Source organism: Oncorhynchus nerka, linkage group LG11 (assembly GCF_034236695.1).
Source record: "Oncorhynchus nerka isolate Pitt River linkage group LG11, Oner_Uvic_2.0, whole genome shotgun sequence".
Classification (NCBI taxonomy): domain Eukaryota; kingdom Metazoa; phylum Chordata; class Actinopteri; order Salmoniformes; family Salmonidae; genus Oncorhynchus; species Oncorhynchus nerka.
This window is the reverse complement of record NC_088406.1, coordinates 16428127-16448342: the sequence shown is the minus strand read 5'-3', so window position 1 is coordinate 16448342 and position 20216 is coordinate 16428127. Positions and strand designations below refer to the sequence as shown.

General features: G+C 45.1%; 1 protein-coding gene across 1 annotated transcript; it reads right to left on the bottom strand.

Moving 5' to 3' along the window:
* Nucleotides 1–457: 457 nt before the first annotated feature.
* Nucleotides 458–20129, bottom strand: amotl1 (angiomotin like 1). Its single transcript, XM_065024254.1, is given in 13 exon segments — nt 458–970; nt 1119–1642; nt 3372–3488; nt 6545–6759; nt 6928–7077; nt 9563–9684; nt 11576–11653; nt 14167–14311; nt 14979–15841; nt 15844–16341; nt 16425–16598; nt 19213–19553; nt 20006–20129. Coding segments are annotated over 12 exon segments (3276 nt in total). The 5' UTR covers nt 19541–19553; nt 20006–20129; the 3' UTR covers nt 458–908.
* Nucleotides 20130–20216: the final 87 nt, after the last annotated feature.

Sequence of the window (20216 nt, the reverse complement as noted above, 5' to 3'; positions counted from 1 at the left end):
AATTGACACAGCAGATCCTCCCTCTGACTTGGGAAATAAACGAGAGAAGAACAAACACATTTAGCCTTTAGTGAAAGGCAGCAAAAGCAACAGAAACACAACAGTGTAATGTTACAGCTTCACTCATCCACAGCAGCCCACGTGCCTCCGCTGAAGGCTTACCAGCTGTCAATTATTTACATAATTAATCGCTCAGGTAATTAGGTCTGTATGAAACACACACACTGTTTCTCCTGCTTAGTCATGTAGAACAGAAAGGGCCTCATTATCCAGGACTCTGTGTGTGTATGTGAACAGTTAAACACATCTACCCCAACCCTGGTGTTGTGTGTAATGCAGGAGCAGACAATGCCGATCCTAGAGGGACAAAGTCAGCAGTGAACAGGCCCTTAACATACCTTGTTGATAGCTAATACAATGAATTGATTAGAAAACAAAGTTACAGACTGACAGCAGGGGGAGACAAAGTTCCTGTTTATATTCATTGTCACGCAGCACAGTAAAATCCATTTAAAAATCAAAGAAGTTTGAAATGTTTTTGTGGACGAAATCAATATTAACTCTCAGCAGAAATAAAAGTTTTACAAATCTAATCTTTCTGTACAGTTCATTTGTACAAAAATGCAGGCTTTCCAACAAAGTAAACGTGCCTCTGAAATGCATTTAACTGATGAAAAATACACACGCAACACAATGCAACTTGAAAATAACTTTACCAGACTAAAGGCACAGTTTTAGAGCAGGACAGAGGTCTTCCCCTATCTCTCTCTCTCTCTCTCTCTCTCTCTCTCTTTCTTTCTGCCATCCAATGAGCCTCCAGTTTCCAGTCTATCAGTCAGCCATCACTACTTAAGTTTGTTTCATCCTCAGTTGTAAAGCAGTAGCTTCACAAGACACCACCGTGTCCATTAGATGAGGATCTCCACTAAGTCTGTGCCTGTGTGGTGTGGGGGATGGGTTCTAGTCGTATCTATGGAGACAGAAAGAACACTTAGCTGAAGACATGTAGAATATCAGATCCAACATTAGAATGAAGTTGCTGAACTAGGGTCAGTTTTACATTACATTTTGGACTGGGTTCACTGTTCCTTGATTGTTCAGTCTTAGCTGTCACTCACCTGTCCTCTGGGTCCTGACCAATCCCAGCCAGGCTCTGCTGGGGAGGGGCAGGACTTTGAGGGACTCTGAACCTTTGTCAGTCTGAGTGCTGCTGTCTCTACTACCCGTCTTAGAATGGGAGGATAGTAGAGGAGTGGAGGGGAGGGAGGAGGAGAGGGGATGGATAGAGAATTGGAGGGAGGAGGAGAGAGGCAGGGTGGAGGAGAAAGGCAGGGTGGATGAATAAGATGGTGTAGTGGAGTAGGGGAGGGTGGAGGAGAAAGGCAGGGTGGAAGGGAGGGAGGAGGTGGTAGATAAAGAGGAAGGTGGGGAAGAGAGGAGGAGGGGGAGGGAAGGGAGGAGGTTTCTCTCTTTCCTCTCGTCTGTCTGGGAAGCTTGTCGTGGGTGCAGTCCTGTTGCTAAGGAGATGGAGGGGGTGGAGCGGGCAGGGCGGAGGGCGCTGAGGTCACCGCGAGAGTTCCGTTGCTGTAAAACCTTTATCAACGCATCCTTCTCTATCAGCTGAGCATACAGGTTCCTTATCCTGTACACAAACACAGAAAACACAACCTTGATCCTATTGACTAAAAGTCAGAGTGAACCAATACAAATAAATGAATAATCAAGATGCCTTTTAGACAAGATCAGCAACTCTGATGGTGTGTGTGTGATATATATATATATACATATTAGTTGAAGTCAGAAGTTTACATACTCTTAGGTTGGAGTCATTAAAACTTGTTTTTCAATCACTCCACAAATTTCTTGTTAACAAACTATAGTTTTGGTAAGACGGTTAGGACATCTACTTTGTGCATGACACAAGTACTTTTCCCAACAATTGTTTACAGACAGATTATTTCACTTATAACTCACTGTATCACAATTCCAGTGGGTCAGAAGTTTACATACACTAAATTGACTGTGCCTTTAAACAGCTTGGAAAATTCCAGAAAATTATGTCATGGTTATAGAAGCTTCTGATAGGCTAATTGACATCATTTGAGTCAATTGGAGGTGTACCTGTGGATGTATTTCAAGGCCTACATTCAAACTCTGTTCCTCTTTGCTTGACATCATGGGAAAATCAAAAGAAATCAGTCAAGACCTCAGCAAGAAAACTTGGGACCTCCACAAGTCTGGTTCATCCATGGGAGCAATTACCAAATGCCTGAAGGTACCACGTTTATCTGTACAAACAATAGTACGCAAGTATAAACACCATGGGACCACGCAGATGCCATACCGCTCAGGAAGGAGACACGTTCTGTCTCCTAGAGATGAACGTACTTCAGTGTGAAAAGTGCAAATCAATCCAAGAACAACAGCAAAGGACCTTGTGAAGATGCTGGAGGAAACAAAACAAGTCCTTTATGGACATAACCTGAAAGGGCTCAGCAAGGAAGAAGACACTGCTCCAAAACCGCCATCAAAAAGACAGACTACGGTTTGCAACTGCACATGGGGATAAAGTTCGTACTTTTTGAGAAATGTCCTCTGGTCTGATGAAACAAAAATAGAACTGTTTGGCCATAATAATCATTGTTATGTTTGGAGGAAAAAGGGGGATGCTTGCAAGCCGAAGAACACCATCCCGACCGTGAAGCAGGAGGAACTGGTGCACTTCACAAAATAGATGGCATCATGAGGTAGGGAAAATTATGTGGATATATTGAAGCAACATCTCAAGACATCAGTCAGGAAGTTAAAGCTTGGTCGCAAATGGGTCTTCCAAATGGACATTGACCCCAAGAATACTTCCAAAGTTGTGGCAAAATGGCTTAAGGACTTCAAAGTCAAGGTATTGGAGTGGCCATCACAAAGCCCTGACCTCAATACTAAATACTCAATACTAAATTTGTGGGCATAACTGGAAAAAGCGTGTTTGAGCAAGGAGGCCTACAAACCTGACCCAGCTACACCACCTCTGTCAGGAGGAATGGGCCAACATTCACCCAACTTGTTGTGGGAAGCTTGTGGAAGGATACCCAAAACGTTTGACCCAAGTTAAACAATTTAAAGGAAATGCTACCAAATATTGAGTGTATGTAAACTTCTCACCCACTGGGAATGTGATGAAAAAAAAAAATAATAATAATAATAATTATACTATTATTCTGATATTTCACATTCTTAAAATAAAGTGGTGATCATAACTGATTTTTACTAGGATTAAATGTCAGGAATTGTGAAACGGAGTTTGAATTTATTTGGCTAAGGTATATGTAAAATTCTGACTTCAACTCTTTTTATATACAGTATAATGTGTGTACCTGTGCTCCATGTCATTGCAGCGTCTGGTAGCCTGCTGTACATCATCCTCCTGACACAGTGTGCAGCCCGTCATCTCACTGTAGCTACCACTGTGAGAGTGCACCACCAAGGGGTCCCTACAGACATACACACACAACCTTGTGAATGTTAACCTGTTTAAAGGTCTTACTCACATTGGCTACAGAGAGCCTGATCACAGTCATCTGGAACAGCTGGTAGAAGGCATTTGGTTGGTCTGGTAGGCTCACAGCTAGGTTTCCCTTTGTAACCAGTGATAGTTTGCCAGCCCTGCCACATCTGACAAACGTCAGAGCCGGTGTAGTAAGATCCGATCTTAGTCCTGTATTGACGCTTTGCCTGTTTGATGGCTCGTCGGGGGTCGTAGTGGGGTTTCTTATAAGCGTCTGGAGTAGTGTCCCTCCCCTTGAAAGCGGCAGCTCAGTGCGGATGTTGCCTGTAATCCATGGCTTCTGGTTGGAATATGGTCACTTTGGGGACAATGTTGTCGATGCACATATTAATGATGCCTTCTGACTGATGTGGTAAACTCAATGTTATCGTTGAATCCAGAACATATTTCAGTCTGTGCTAGGGAAACAGTCCTTTAGCTTAGCATCCACTTCATCAGACTACTTCCGTATAGAGCACGTTACTGGTACCTCCTGTTTTACATTTTTTAAAGCAGAAATCAGGAGGATATAGTTATGGTCAGATTTGCCAACGGGAGGGCGTGTTAGCTATGTACAGTATGCTATGTACATGTACAGTATGCTATGTACAGTATGCCTCTCTGTGTGGAGTAATTGTTTTGTTATTGAACCTTTATTTAACTTGACAAGTCAGTTAAAAACAAATTCTTATTTACAATGACGGCCTAGCTCAGGAATTTGATCTAACAACTTTTGATTACTGGCCCAACGCTCTAACCACTAGGCTACCTGCCGCCTCTACGCTCTAACCGCTAGGCTACCTGCCGCCTCTACGCTCTAACCACTAGGCTACCTGCCGCCTCTACGCTCTAACCGCTAGGCTACCTGCCGCCTCTACGCTCTAACCACTAGGCTACCTGCCGCCTCTACGCTCTAACCGCTAGGCTACCTGCCGCCTCTACGCTCTAACCGCTAGGCTACCTGCCGCCTCTACGCTCTAACCGCTAGGCTACCTGCCGCCTCTACGCTCTAACCGCTAGGCTACCTGCCGCCTCGCTAGGCTACCTGCCGCCTCTACGCTCTAACCGCTAGGCTACCTGCCGCCTCTACGCTCTAACCGCTAGGCTACCTGCCGCCTCTACGCTCTAACCGCTAGGCTACCTGCCGCCTCTACGCTCTAACCGCTAGGCTACCTGCCGCCGCCTCTACGCTCTAACCGCTAGGCTACCTGCCGCCGCCTCTACGCTCTAACCGCTAGGCTACCTGGCTACCTAACCGCTAGGCTACCTGCCGCCTCTACGCTCTAACCGCTAACCGCCTCTAGGCTCTACCTAGGCTACCGCCGCCTCTACGCTCTAACCGCTAGGCTACCTGCCGCCTCTACGCTCTAACCGCTAGGCTACCTGCCGCCTCACGCTCTAACCGCAGGCTACCTGCCGCCTCTACGCTCTAACCGCTAGGCTACCTGCCGCCTCTACGCTCTAACCGCTAGGCTACCTGCCGCCGCCTCTACGCTCTAACCGCTAGGCTACCTGCCGCCGCCTCTACGCTCTAACCGCTAGGCTACCTGCCGCCGCCTCTACGCTCTAACCGCTAGGCTACCTGCCGCCGCCTCTACGCTCTAACCGCTAGGCTACCTGCCGCCTCTACGCTCTAACCGCTAGGCTACCTGGCGCCCCGGTGATCTAGTTCTGTCACCGTTCTGTGTGTAGAGTAAAGGTGATCTAGAGTTGTCACCTCTCTGTGTGTGGAGTAAAGGTGATCTAGAGTTGTCACCTCTCTGTGTGTGGAGTAAAGGTGATCTAGAGTTGTCACCTCTCTGTGTGTGGAGTAAAGGTGATCTAGAGTTGTCACCTCTCTGTGTGTGGATTAAAGGTGATCTAGAGTTTTGTCACCGTTCTGTGTGTGGAGTAAAGGTGATCTAGAGTTGTCACCGTTCTGTGTGTGGAGTAAAGGGGATCTAGAGTTGTCACCTCTCTGTGTGTGGAGTAAAGGTGATCTAGAGTTTTGTCACCTCTAGTTGCAAAGGTGACGTGCTGGTGATAATGAGTTCACACAGATTTCAGTTTCCCTGCATTAAAATCACTGGCCATGAGAAGTGCTGCCACATGGTGTGGATTTCCTTGTTTGCTTATGGCCCTATGCAGCTCATTGAGTGTGGTCTTAGTGCCAGCATCGGTCTGTGGAGGTATATAGACAGCTAGGAAATATATGGATGAAAACTCTCTTGGTAGTTAGTACGGTCTGCAGCTCATCATGATGTATTCTAACTCAGGCTAGCAAAAGCTCGAGACTTCCTTACTATTAGAGATTGTGCCCCAGCTGTTAACACCACTCCCCCCTCATCTTACCCGAGGCTGCCAACCGGTCTTGACAACGCACAGAAAAGCCAGCGAGACGTATATTATCAATGTCCTTGTCCAGCCACGACTCCGAGAAACATATTACAGTTCTTCGGATCCCATTGACAGGATAGTTTCGAACGGAGCTCGTCCAGTTTGTTCTCTGATGAACAAACTCTTCTCTTCACCAACAGAACGGAGGGTAGATGGTTATTAGATTCACCAGACGTACTCGTCAGGATGCCGGTTTGCCTCTTTTGTGCCGTCACTTCCTCTTTTGAATCCCGGGAATTAGGGCCTGGTCCGGAGGAAGCAGCACGTCCAGAGCTGCCGATTCGTTGAAGTTGAAATTGTCATCCAAATCGAGGTTAGTTATCGCTGTTCTGATCTCAAGAAGCTGTTTTCGGTCATAGGAAATTATGGCAGAGATATTATGTTCAAAAAATGTTAAGATCAGTATAAAAATAAAAAACAGCGGAATTGGTCAGGAGCCCGTGGAAAACAGATTCTGTCCACTGCAACGCCATCTCTACCTGTGTGCATGAGTGACCTGTTGGGATGTGTGTGTACCTGTGTGCATGAGTGACCTGTTGGGATGTGTGTGTACCTGTGTGCATGAGTGACCTGTTGGGATGTGTGTGTACCTGTGTGCATGAGTGACCTGTTGGGATGTGTGTGTACCTGTGTGTGTTGGCAGTAGCAGCAGTCTCCATGTTAAAGTGTCTCATGGCGTTCTCCTGCAGGTACTTCTGTTCCCAACGGGTAGAGTCAGCCTCTAGAGCCAGAACCCTCTCCTCCCTCTGCCTCAGCAGCTCCCTCAGAGCAGGGGCACTGCCCTCCCCTACACCCCCACCCCCACCTGGCCCAGTGGTCCCAAGCACACCCCCACACACTCTCTGAGGGGAGGAGAGCGAGGAGGAGGTTTGGAAGAAGGAAGAGACATGTAAAAAATCATTTTTAAAAAGGTTTAGGACAATCCAGACCCATTTGATGCATTAACAAATAGAATATGACCTGTTATGCCATTGTTATGACAGCCGCCAAGAGAGCGTTATGTGTGGTACCTGTTGCGTGCGCAGTGTGTGTAGCTCTCTCTCCAGCCGTGTGCGCAGGCGTCTCTCAAGCTGCTCTCTCTTCTCACAGGCCGTCTGCAACTGCACCACAGCATGCTGCAACCCTTCCACACGTGCCGCATACACACACTTCACACGTAGCTACACACACCAGGGAGGAATGGACATAGATACAGTATGTTAGATTGATCTGTATGTGTATATGGTGTGTGAATAAGTGTCTGAATGAATGACGTAATGTGATATACTGTGACGTAATGTGATATACCGTGACGTAATGTGATATACTGTGTTATAATGTGATTTCCGTGACGTAATGTGATATACTGTGATATAATGTGATATACCGTGATGTAATGTGATATACCGTGACGTGATGTGATATACTGTGGCGTAATGTGATATACCGTGACGTAATGTGATATACCGTGACGTAATGTGATGTGATATACCGTGATGTAATGTGATATACCGTGACGTAATGTGATGTGATATACCGTGATATACGTAATGTGATATATACTGTGACGTAATGTGATATACCGTGACGTAATGTGATGTGATATACTGTGACGTAATGTGATATACCGTGACGTAATGTGATATACCGTGACGTAATGTGATATAATGTGATATACTGTGACGTAATGTGATATACCGTGACGTAATGTGATATACTGTGTTATAATGTGATTTCCGTGACGTAATGTGATATAATGTGATATACTGTGATATAATGTGATATACCGTGATGTAATGTGATATACCGTGACGTAATGTGATGTGATATACTGTGGCGTAATGTGATATACCGTGACGTAATGTGATGTGATATACCGTGACGTAATGTGATATACAGTGACGTAATGTGATGTGATATACCGTGACGTAATGTGATATACCGTGACGTAATGTGATGTGATATACCGTGACGTAATGTGATATACCGTGACGTAATGTGATGTGATATACCGTGACGTAATGTGATATACCGTAATGTGATATACCGTGACGTAATGTGATGTGATATACCGTGACGTAATGTGATATACCGTGATATAATGTAATGTGATAAACTGTGACGTAATGTGATATATCGTGACGTAATGTGATGTGATGTGACGTAATGTGATATAATTACATTTACATTTACATTTAAGTCATTTAGCAGACGCTCTTATCCAGAGCGACTTACAAATTGGTGCATTCACCTTATGACATCCAGTGGAACAGTAGTGCATCTAAATCTTTTAAGGGGGATTACTTTATATATACTGTGACGTAATGTGATATACTGTGACGTAATGTGATATAATGTGATATACTGTGACGTAATGTGATTTCCGTGACGTAATGTGATATAATGTGATATACTGTGACGTAATGTGATATACTGTGACGTAATGTGATATACTGTGGCGTAATGTGATATACCGTGGCGTAATGTGATATACCGTGACGTAATGTGATATACCGTGACGTAATGTGATATACCGTGACGTAATGTGATGTGATATACCGTGACGTAATGTGATGTGATATACCGTGACGTAATGTGATGTGATATACCGTGACGTAATGTGATATACAGTGACATAATGTGATATACCGTGACGTAATGTGATATACCGTGACGTAATGTAATGTGATATACCGTGACGTAATGTGATATACCGTGATGTAATGTGATAAACTGTGACGTAATGTGATATATCGTGACGTAATGTGATGTGATATATCGTGATGTGATATACCGTGACGTAATGTGATATACTGTGACATAATGTGATATACCGTGACATAATGTGATATACTGTGACGTAATGTGATATATCGTGACGTAATGTGATATACTGTGACGTAATGTGATATACTGTGACGTAATGTGATGTGATATACCGTGATGTAATGTGATTTACCGTGACGTAATGTAATGTGATATACCATTACGTAATGTGATATACTGTGACGTAATGTGATATACCGTGGCGTAATGTGATATACCGTGACGTAATGTGATATACTGTGACGTAATGTGATATACTGTGGCGTAATGTGATATACCGTGACGTAATGTGATATACCGTGACGTAATGTGATGTGATATACCGTGACGTAATGTGATGTGATATACCGTGACGTAATGTGATATACCGTGACATAATGTGATATACTGTGACGTAATGTGATATACCGTGACGTAATGTGATATACCGTGACGTGATGTGATATACTGTGACGTGATGTGATATACCGTGATGTAATGTGATATACTGTGACGTAATGTGATATACCGTGACGTAATGTGATATACCGTGACGTAATGTAATATACTGTGATGTAATGTGATATACTGTGACGTAATGTGATATAACGTGACGTGATGTGATATACTGTGACGTAATGTGTTATAACGTGACGTAATGTGATATACCGTGACGTAATGTGATATATTGTGACGTAATTTAATATACCGTGATGTAATGTGATATACTGTGACGTGATGTGATATACTGTGACGTGATGTGATATACCGTGATGTAATGTGATATACCGTGATGTAATGTGATATACTGTGATGTGATATACCGTGACGTAATGTGATATACTGTGACGTGATGTATACCTCTTCCTCTAAGTGTAGTGCTCTCTGCTGGGCGCTGCTCAGAGCTGACTCCAGTCTCTCTGCCCTCCGCTGCTGCTTCTCCACCTCTTCCTCCAAACGCTCTTTCTCTATCAGTCCATCCCCTGAGAGACAGCGAGAAACAGAGAGAAGGAAAGGGGGAAGATAAGAGACAAAATGCTCAAATCAGACTTACCAACCCTTTAAAGTTAGAATTAGAGAACCCAATACTCCTCATGACTGGAATGTTCAAAGGTAGCAACATGGTATCCAGCTCTACTGTTGACCAAACTCTGGGTAGGGGTGGATGTGTGTTGGGTGGGGGAGGGAAGGGGGGAATCTGCTGAAGCTGCATTCCCAGCACAGACCAGATCATTCCCCTTTGTCTCTGGGTTAACATGTCACACACATGCAGAAGAGGAGAGAGAGGCAGGTGTGTTTAAAGGGAGGAGGGGAGAGAGACAGGTGTGTGTAGAGGAGGGGGAGAGAGACAGGTGTGTGTAAAGGGAGGAGGGGAGAGAGACAGGTGTGTGTAGAGGGGAGGAGGGGAGAGAGAGGTGTGGAGGAGGGGAGAGAGACAGGTGTGTAAAGGGAGGAGGGGAGAGAGACAGGTGTGTGTAGAGGGAGGAGGGGAGAGAGACAGGTGTGTGTAGAGGGAGGAGGGGAGAGAGACAGGTGTGTGTAAAGGGAGGAGGGGAGAGAGACAGGTGTGTGTAGAGGGAGGAGGGGAGAGAGACAGGTGTGTGTAGAGGGAGGAGGGGAGAGAGACAGGTGTGTGTAGAGGGAGGAGGGGAGGGAGGAGACAGGTGTGTGGGAGGAGGGGAGAGAGACAGGTGTGTGTAGAGGGAGGAGGGGGGAGAGAGACAGGTAAAGGGAGGGAGGGGAGAGAGACAGGTGTGTGTAGAGGGAGGAGGGGAGAGAGACAGGTGTGTAAAGGGAGGAGGGGAGAGAGACAGGTGTGTGTAAAGGGAGGAGGGGAGAGAGACAGGTGTGTGTAAAGGGAGGAGGGGAGAGAGACAGGTGTGTGTAGAGGGAGGAGGGGGAGAGAGACAGTGTGTGTAAGGAGGGAGGTGTGTAGAGGGAGGAGGGGAGAGAGACAGGGTGTGTAAAGAGGAGGAAGGAGGAGGGGAGAGAGACAGGTGTGTAAAGGGAGGAGGGGAGAGAGACAGGTGTGTGGAGGAGGGAGAGAGAGGAGACAGGTGTGTGTAGAGGGAGAGAGGAGGGAGGGGGGAGAGAGACAGGTGTGTGTAAAGGGAAGGGAGGAGAGGAGGAGATATGGTGCAGAGTATTTGGGTAGTTTGTGGGGGGGGGGGGGGGCTGACACGTTGAAACAGCACCTGTCCTAAAACTGCTATAAGATATACACCCTTTCCCTCCCTTTGCCTGTCTCTACTGGCCTCCCCCTCTCTTTATCTCTCCCTCCCCACTCTATCCCTCATTCCTGGTGTTACATACCAGACAGCCCAGTGAAATACAACAAACACTTCCTCTCCTCTCTCATGGTGCCCAGGGAGGGAGAGAAATGGGGAGAGAGGGAGTGGTGGGAGAGAGAGAGAGAGAGAGAGAGAGAGAGAGAGCTAGGCAGTGGGAGAGTGTCAGTGGAAGAGACAGAGGGGAGTGAGTGGGAAAGAGAGAGAGAGGGAGGGAGACAGAGCGTGATCATGTGAGAAAGGTGGTGGTCAGGAGGAGAAAGTTCTCTCTGTTTGGGTTTCCAGGCCAGACGAGGTCACTGTCTGTATTCACACTGACTCTCTAATAAAAGTAAGTGTGTGTGTGTGCACGTCCGTGCATGTGTGTGTGTGTGCGTGTGTGTGTGGCTAAAAGGAAATGGGATAATTGTATGTGTGCTGAATTTAGCCTGGGAAGAGAGGGAGTGGTGGAGAGAAGAGAGGAAAGAAGAGAGGAAAACCTAAATGCTGGGTGTGTCCTCATTCCCACTCACTAACACTCATCAACACCACAAACACACAAGTACTCATCAATACCACAAGTACAGACACAAACACACACACTTACTAAGCTCAGCAGCATGTCCATCCTCCTCTCCTTCTGGCTCACAGCACGCTAGCTGTTGATTGGCAGTCTCCAGGCGATCTGAGACATAGACATTACATAGACGTGACACAGTCATAACATAGTAATACACAGACATAACACAGTCATACACAGACATAACATAGTAATACACAGACATAACATAGTCATACACAGACATAACATAGTAATACACAGACATAACATAGTATTACATAGTCATACACAGTCATAACATAGTAATACACAGTCATACACAGTCATACAGTCATACACAGACATAACACAGTCATACACAGACATAACACAGTCATACAGTCATAACACAGTCATACACACATAACATAGTCATACACAGTCATAACACAGTCATAACATAGTAATACAGACATAACATAGTAATACACAGTCATAACATAGTAATACACAGACATAACATAGTAATACACAGACATAACATAGTAATACACAGACATAATAGTAATACACAGACATAACATAGTAATACACAGACATACACAGACATAACATAGTAATACACAGACATAACATAGTAATACACAGTCATAACATAGTAATACAGTCATAACATAGTAATACACAGACATAACACAGTCATACACAGACATAACATAGTAATACACAGACATAACATAGTAATACACAGTCATACACAGTCATTACATAGTCATACACAGACATAACATAGTAATACACAGTCATACACAGACATAACAGTCATACACAGACATAACATAGTCATACACAGACATAACACAGTCATACACAGACATAACACAGTCATACAGTCATAACACAGTCATACACAGACATAACATAGTCATACACAGTCATAACACAGTCATAACATAGTAATACAGACATAACATAGTAATACACAGTCATAACATAGTAATACACAGACATAACATAGTAATACACAGACATAACATAGTAATACACAGACATAACATAGTAATACACAGACATACACAGACATAACATAGTAATACACAGACATAACATAGTAATACACAGTCATAACATAGTAATACACAGACATAAGTCATACACAGACATAACATAGTAATACAAAGTCATAACATAGTAATACACAGACATAACATAGTAATACACAGTCATAACATAGTAATACACAGTCATAACATAGTAATACACAGACATAACATAGTAATACACAGACATAACATAGTAATACACAGTCATAACATAGTAATACAGTCATAACATAGTCATACACAGACATAAGTCATACACAGACATAACATAGTAATACACAGTCATAACATAGTAATACACAGTCATAACATAGTAATACACAGTCATAACATAGTAATACACAGACATACACAGACATAACATAGTAATACAGTCATAACATAGTCATACACAGTCATAACATAGTAATACACAGACATAAGTCATACACAGACATAACATAGTAATACACAGTCATAACATAGTAATACACAGTCATAACATAGTAATACACAGACATACACAGACATAACATAGTAATATACAGATATAACATAGTAATACACAGTCATAACATAGTAATACACAGACATAACATAGTAATACACAGACATTACATAGTAATACACAGACATAACATAGTAATACACAGACATAACATAGTAATACACAGACATAACATAGTAATACACAGACATACACAGACATAACATAGTAATACACAGTCATAACATAGTAATACACAGACATAACATAGTAATACACAGACATAACATAGTAATACAAAGTCATAACATAGTAATACACAGTCATAACATAGTAATACACAGACATAACATAGTAATACAGTCATAACATAGTCATACACAGACATAAGTCATACACAGACATAACATAGTAATACACAGTCATAACATAGTAATACACAGTCATAACATAGTAATACACAGTCATAACATAGTAATACACAGACATACACAGACATAACATAGTAATACAGTCATAACATAGTCATACACAGTCATAACATAGTAATACACAGACATAAGTCATACACAGACATAACATAGTAATACACAGTCATAACATAGTAATACACAGACATAACATAGTAATACACAGATATAACATAGTAATACACAGTCATAACATAGTAATACACAGACATAACATAGTCATACACAGACATAACATAGTAATACACAGACATTACAGTAATACACAGACATTACATAGTAATACACAGACATAACATAGTAATACACAGACATTACAGTAATACACAGACATTACATAGTAATACACAGACATTACATAGTAATACACAGACATTACATAGTAATACACAGACATAACATAGTAATACACAGACATTACATAGTAATACACAGACATAACATAGTCATACAACATAGATGAACATGTTCAACTCCTCTTTTATTAACACAACTTATTGGTCAAAATTACCCAAATCCCATACATACAGCTAAGAAGAAGGTTGAACGGCACTTTAAGGACCCAATTATTTATTTTATTTTCAACATTCTTTTACAGGTCCCTCCCTCCTGTCCTACCTCTCAGGTCTCTGTTGAAGACAGTCAGGCGTCTTATCTCCCCCTCCAGTTTGCATCTCATTGTTCGGTCGAGTCCCTCCCTCTTTGACGAGCTCTTCATCAGCCAATCATACTCTTCAGAGATCCTCTGGAGCTCCTCCTCTAACTGCAGCACAAGGAAGAGTAGTTTGTAGAAATGACTGAAATAGGGTCAGATATTTGTCTTCCCCTAATGCTTTAAGACAGGGTGGATGATTAGTTGACTAAGTGAATCAGGTGTGCCAGTTTAGGGTTAGTACAAAAATGTGAAGCGTCTAGGGAGGGGTGAGTTTGTTAAACCCTGGTTTAAAGCCAAATGAAGCCGTTTTCATATCAATATCAAATCATTTCTGGGTAACAATTAAGTACCTTACCGTAATATAGTTCCATTCAAATGTTCAAAAATAGCTTTATAGCAAAACCATTTCTCAAGCAAGAATTTTGCTAGGACTGTCTGGGAAAAGTCTAAATGGGGAGGGGAAAACCAAAACGTAGCTGTTATTGGCAGAGAGGTTTGGAACTCTTTCTTATTGGTCTATTAATCAATTTACCACATGGTGATGTCACCATGGAAAGCCAAAACTGCTGGTTATAAGATCCTGTGTAGATTGTATTTTCAACCAGCAACTATCAGGAAATAACAATGAGCAAATGTGTTCATACTTTTACACTGTTCATTTTATCAGCTGTTGTACAATATGATATAAAACACACAAAACATTAAAATATGGACTAATGGGGCCTATAAGGTTATAGTGAGTCAGTTATACAGTCACATACAAACTTCTTCGTACCCAGTGCAGTTTGGAGGCCTTCTCTCTGTGTGTCAGCAGCTCGTGTCTCAGAGTCTGGTTCTCCTCACACAGCAGCTGGACCATCTGCTGCACCTTGGCTGCCATGACCACCTCCACACCGGAGGGGCCTGGGGAAGGTTGTTGAGGCTGGGGTTGGAGCTGAGAGACAAGGGTAGAAGTCTGGGCCTGGATGTTGGGGAGAAGGGTGGAGGTGTGGGTCTGGGAGGGTGTGGGACTGTGGTGGTACTGGACTGAGGGACCCCCTAGGGTCCCGGGGTGGTGCCGCCTGCTCTGGTACTCAGGTGGGGGGTTGCTCTCAGCTCTGGTTGGCTGGGCTGTGGACCAGTCCATTATTGTGGAAGAGGGGGGGTCAATGAAGGGAGGGCCTAGCTCAGAATGAGAGGAAGGGGGCTGGGGTTTCCCTGAGGGGGAGCAGAAGGGCGGCTGGGTGGGCTTGAAGGGGTACTCTGGTGGGGGTCCGCGGGAGTCTACTGATCCTGTGAGTGGGGTTATGTTTAGGGGTGGGGGGTAACTGAGGGAGGGGTTTCTAGAGGGAAGATTACTAGTTCCATTGGCCTCAACGCTGATTTGGAGGATCCTCTGGCTGAGGGAATACACATGACCCTGCTTCAGTTGCCTCAGAGTAGAGTCTCCATTGGCCCCTCCACCCCAGATAGACAAACCCTCAGCCTCATCCCCATCACTCATAAAGCCTTGCTGAGGGCCCAGGGGTGGGCTGGGGCTGGGGAAAGGAGAGGGGTCAGTGTTGGTGTCAGGGCTAGAGGTCTCAGAGGGGCTGTTAGGAGCTAAGCTGGTCCAGGCTGAGGGCTGGCTGTCTGGGGTGTGAGAGGGGCTAGGCAGGCGTGGTCCTCCAGTGTATAATACAGCTGGTCCTGGTAGTGGTGTTGTCCCTGGGTCTGGGCCTTGGCCTGCTCATAGCTCGGCAGCTCCTCTAAACTGGGCTGGAGGGAGGGTTGGGGGGGGTGAGGGAGAGAGGGCTGGGGAGGTCCTTGTTTCTCCAGGGAGCTACCGTCAGCCTGCTGCTCCTGCCCCTGAGGCTCCTGCCGAGCCCAGCGCAACTGGGGGTGAGCTAGTGGGCGGTGAGGGAAGGTAAGGGGGTAAGGTGGTAGTTGGCTGTCTGAGGTGGGGGCACCGCTGGGCGGTTGCTGCAGCAGGGGTGGGGAGGCCACCTGCGAGGGCTGCATGGGGTTCAGGTTGTCACTCTGAGGCCCCCATCCTCCCTCTCCTCCTCCGTAGCTGGTTTGTTCTTGAATGGTGCTTGTGAGAAGCTTCCCGCCCTCGTCCTCCTCTCCTCGCATGGCGCTCACACAGGGGTGGGACACAAACGTCAAGGCTGCATCACCTAGGAAACAGCAGGGGTCAGAGGTCAATGTCAGGTGTATCATGCCTAAGGCCTAGCTTATCTCCCCCTAACTGCTAGTGTACCTGGTTCCCTGGAAGGTGTGGAGGTGCGACGGGTGAGAAGGATGGACAGTAACGGTGGATGAGTGGTCATTGAGGTGGGGTCATTGTTGATGGTGAAGGGGACTGTTTCTGGGGGGCACTGAACGACGTCCTCCAGTGCAAAGACACCTGGGAAACTATGGTACACAGAGAGACCTGGAAAAGAAACAAAAATTAAATAATTGTTTTTACTTATAAGTTATAATAAGTTAGGGACCAGGTGAGTGTTAGTGCCTAGTTCTCAGGAGACGACACTGTCTGGTCATCTACTGTCCTCAGCATTCCCATCCTGGTGTTTCCCTCCAGTACCTCTCAAAGCAAACAGACTCAACCACATGTCCAACTATTGCCTGTCCTCTGAGACACACACACACACACACACACACACACACACACACAGTAAAAGGAGGAAGATGTCCAGAGAATATTTTAACCATATGCATAGCAAGCTTGCTGTTGTGGGTCCTGCCCCCCCCCGTTTCCATAACTCGGTCCTGCCCCCCCCGTTTCCATAACTCGGTCCTGCCACCCCCCCCCTTCATGTCTAGGTTTTTGCCCTAGCACTACATAACTGATTCAAATAATCAAAGCTAATGATGAGTTGGTATTTAAATCATCTGTGTAGTGCTAGGGCAAAAACCAAAACGTGAACCCAGGGGGGGCCCCAGGACCGGGTTTGGTAAACCCTGCACTAACAGGCCGAAATAGACAACTGACGCACTAAAGGACAGAAATAGACAACTGACGCACTAAAGGACAGAATTAGACAACTGAACTGACACATTACGGAACGAAGTAAAACCGGAGCCAAATGCTAGCACTATATAGTCAGCTATAATTGCGACCAAGCCGCAATGCACACTTTGAAGACAAACACCCAAAAGTTATTTAGGCTAGTTAGCTTCCCGAAAGCCGGTCAGAGACGGCCCTACAAAATTTGAGACAGCTCAATGAGTCTGTGCGTGCGCAAGGAGCGCGTGGATTGAACTGACCAAAACATCACATGCTGTAAGAAAGCTGACCTCACGCACTTCTTTCCCTTATACAGGCATAAACGTTTACCTCGGTACTAAATGACCGGTCGTGTTGAGACACTTCTCTCCGCGCGCTAATGGTGCAACCGGTCTTGATGCTGACTCCCCCGGCTTTAAGAAAAGCAGATTCGGGCAGAGGCGCAAACAGCCGTGGGTCTGCGACAGTAGCGCGATCGTAATCAGCCCCGGACCGTTCGTTTTGGCATGAGCGGAATGCCAAAGCAAGACCTGCAGTTCAGGGGGGCGTGCCGGGGTCCTAGCGCCCGCAGGCTAATGACCAGGGGTCTTCTTATTATTATTAATTAAGGTTGTATGACAGACTACACCAAATGGTGTATTGCTGCCACCTACTGTATTGAAACAGAAAATATTCCATTAGGCGTTGGACCCCACATCATACAAAACATGAATAAACAAACACCCCACTCCTTCAGGAACAGTTCAGATCACCTCCTGAACAGGCTCAGGGCCTGTGAAGATGGAGCATTCATCAACAGGATTCCTTGTAATACCTCTGCTGTAAAATACTTGAGTCCCAATAAACACTCAGCCACACTCACAATGATGCCTGTTTTCTCAGATTTCCTCTCTGTTCGCACTGTGCAGTTGATAACCAATGCAGTAAATGCTACAAAATCCACCTTAACATGAGACATGTCAGAATCCCTCTGCAGACAAGGAATATTCTCTGGTGTATCTACTCCTGCTACCATTAGTTCTTCAACTCCACTTCTTTCTTCCACTTGTCTCACTGCTTCCGGATAGGAGACATGCTGGACAGCTCTTATGTGGGTCAGTTTGCGTGCATCAACCACTTGATCCAATTCTTCACATATATACGGTATCCTTTGCATTTACTTCTAGCACCAGGATACAGTATATACGTGAAGAATTGGATCAAGTAATGGCAGTAGGAGTAGAGACACTAGATAATATTCCTTGTCTACAGAGATCATGTCATGTTGCAGAGTTAACGCCCTGCTTCAAAGATCCACACACGTTTTCTCTGACACATTGGTGCGGCTTGCATCCGGGTTCAAATATATACATATATACATGTATATAAATGAATAAAGATCCCCACACAACACACTCCAATCCAATCTTCTTGAGGCGCAGAGCTCTTCTCATTAGATACAAAACATAAGCCCTCGTTACTCTCATCGACACCACCTCAATTTTTATAGAGACTTCAAATGGATCTCCCAGATAACAACATCCAGAACCCTTACTCTGACTAAAAAAGACTCAGAACTAGGCTTGTATTTGTATGATTCCACAGCCCCTTTACTTCTCTTATTTCCTTGTGTAATCCAATTGGTCTCACTCTCATCTCTACTCACGCCATCTTATTCAAACAGAACATCCTCAGTTTTCTTCCCTGGGCCTTTTCACCAATACCAATCGGAAAGGCTCTAACCGGGGGTCATAGTTCAACCCCAGGATATAGGGTTCCAATGATGTCACGCCCCCACAAAAACCTAATGGATTCAGTTAGGTTCAACTGTAAAACGGATGCTGATTTATGGATGGAAAGAGAGCTCTACCTAACTCACCTGGCGTTTTGTTACAGGTAATATTTATCAGAGCCTATTTTTCACACACACACACACACACACACACACACACACACACACACACACACACACACACACACACACACACACACACACACACACACACACACACACACACACACACACACAGGGAGAGAAGGGGGTGCATATGTAGACTACCTCCGTCGGGCTCGGGCTCGTTAGACACTCCAATATGATCCAGCCATTGGGCCACATCTTCTGGAATCCAGTTCTCACCAGACTCCAGTCCTGCTTTCCCCCTGGGTGCAGAATCCAGTCCAGCATTTATTTCAGACCCTGACTCCAGACCAGCCTTCCCCCTGGGTGCAGAATCCAGTCCAGCATTTATTTCAGACCCTGACTCCAGACCAGCCTTCACCCTGGGTTCAGAATCCAGTCCAGCATTTCTTTCAGACCCTGACTCCAGACCAGCCTTCACCCTGGGTTCAGAATCCAGTCCAGCATTTCTTTCAGACCCTGACTCCATGCCTGCTTTCCCCCTGGTCAGAGGAAGCTCTGGTTAGGGTGTGTGTGTGGTTAGCTTTATTCCTGCATGTGAGAACTTGCTTGGTACTCAACTACAGTCTGTAAACACCTACTTATATGTGTGTGTGTGTGTGTGTGTGTGTGTGTGTGTGTGTGTGTGTGTGTGTGTGTGTGTGTGTGTGTGTGTGTGTGTGTGTGTGTAATGAAAAAACATTCCCTACAGCAACAAGATGTGTGAAAGATCTCTATCCCTATTTCCCTTTATCTCTCACTTCTCTCACACACTTTCCCCTTGCTTATTCACACTACAGAAGAGAGCAGAGGAGAAAGTCAGTCACAGATCACTCTCACAGTACCTACGCTTTATCCCCCCCTCTCTCCGTCTGTCAATTTCTCTCTCCGTCCCTTCCTCGCCCTCTGTCTCCCTCTGCCCCCTCGCCCCACCGTTTAATGGAGATTGTCCTACCTGAGTGTTGCCCGTGGATAATGTCTGATGAGAACGATGATGGTGAGAGTCAGCGATGAGTGTGTGCTTTGGGGCTTCTAAATCCACCAAACCATCAAACCCCACAGTCACACAGACATGCCGACTCTGCCCAGACCTGCCTCAACACACACACACACACACACATAGGGGCGTCCTTGGAATGAGGGAGGGAGAGAAAGAGGCATGGGAG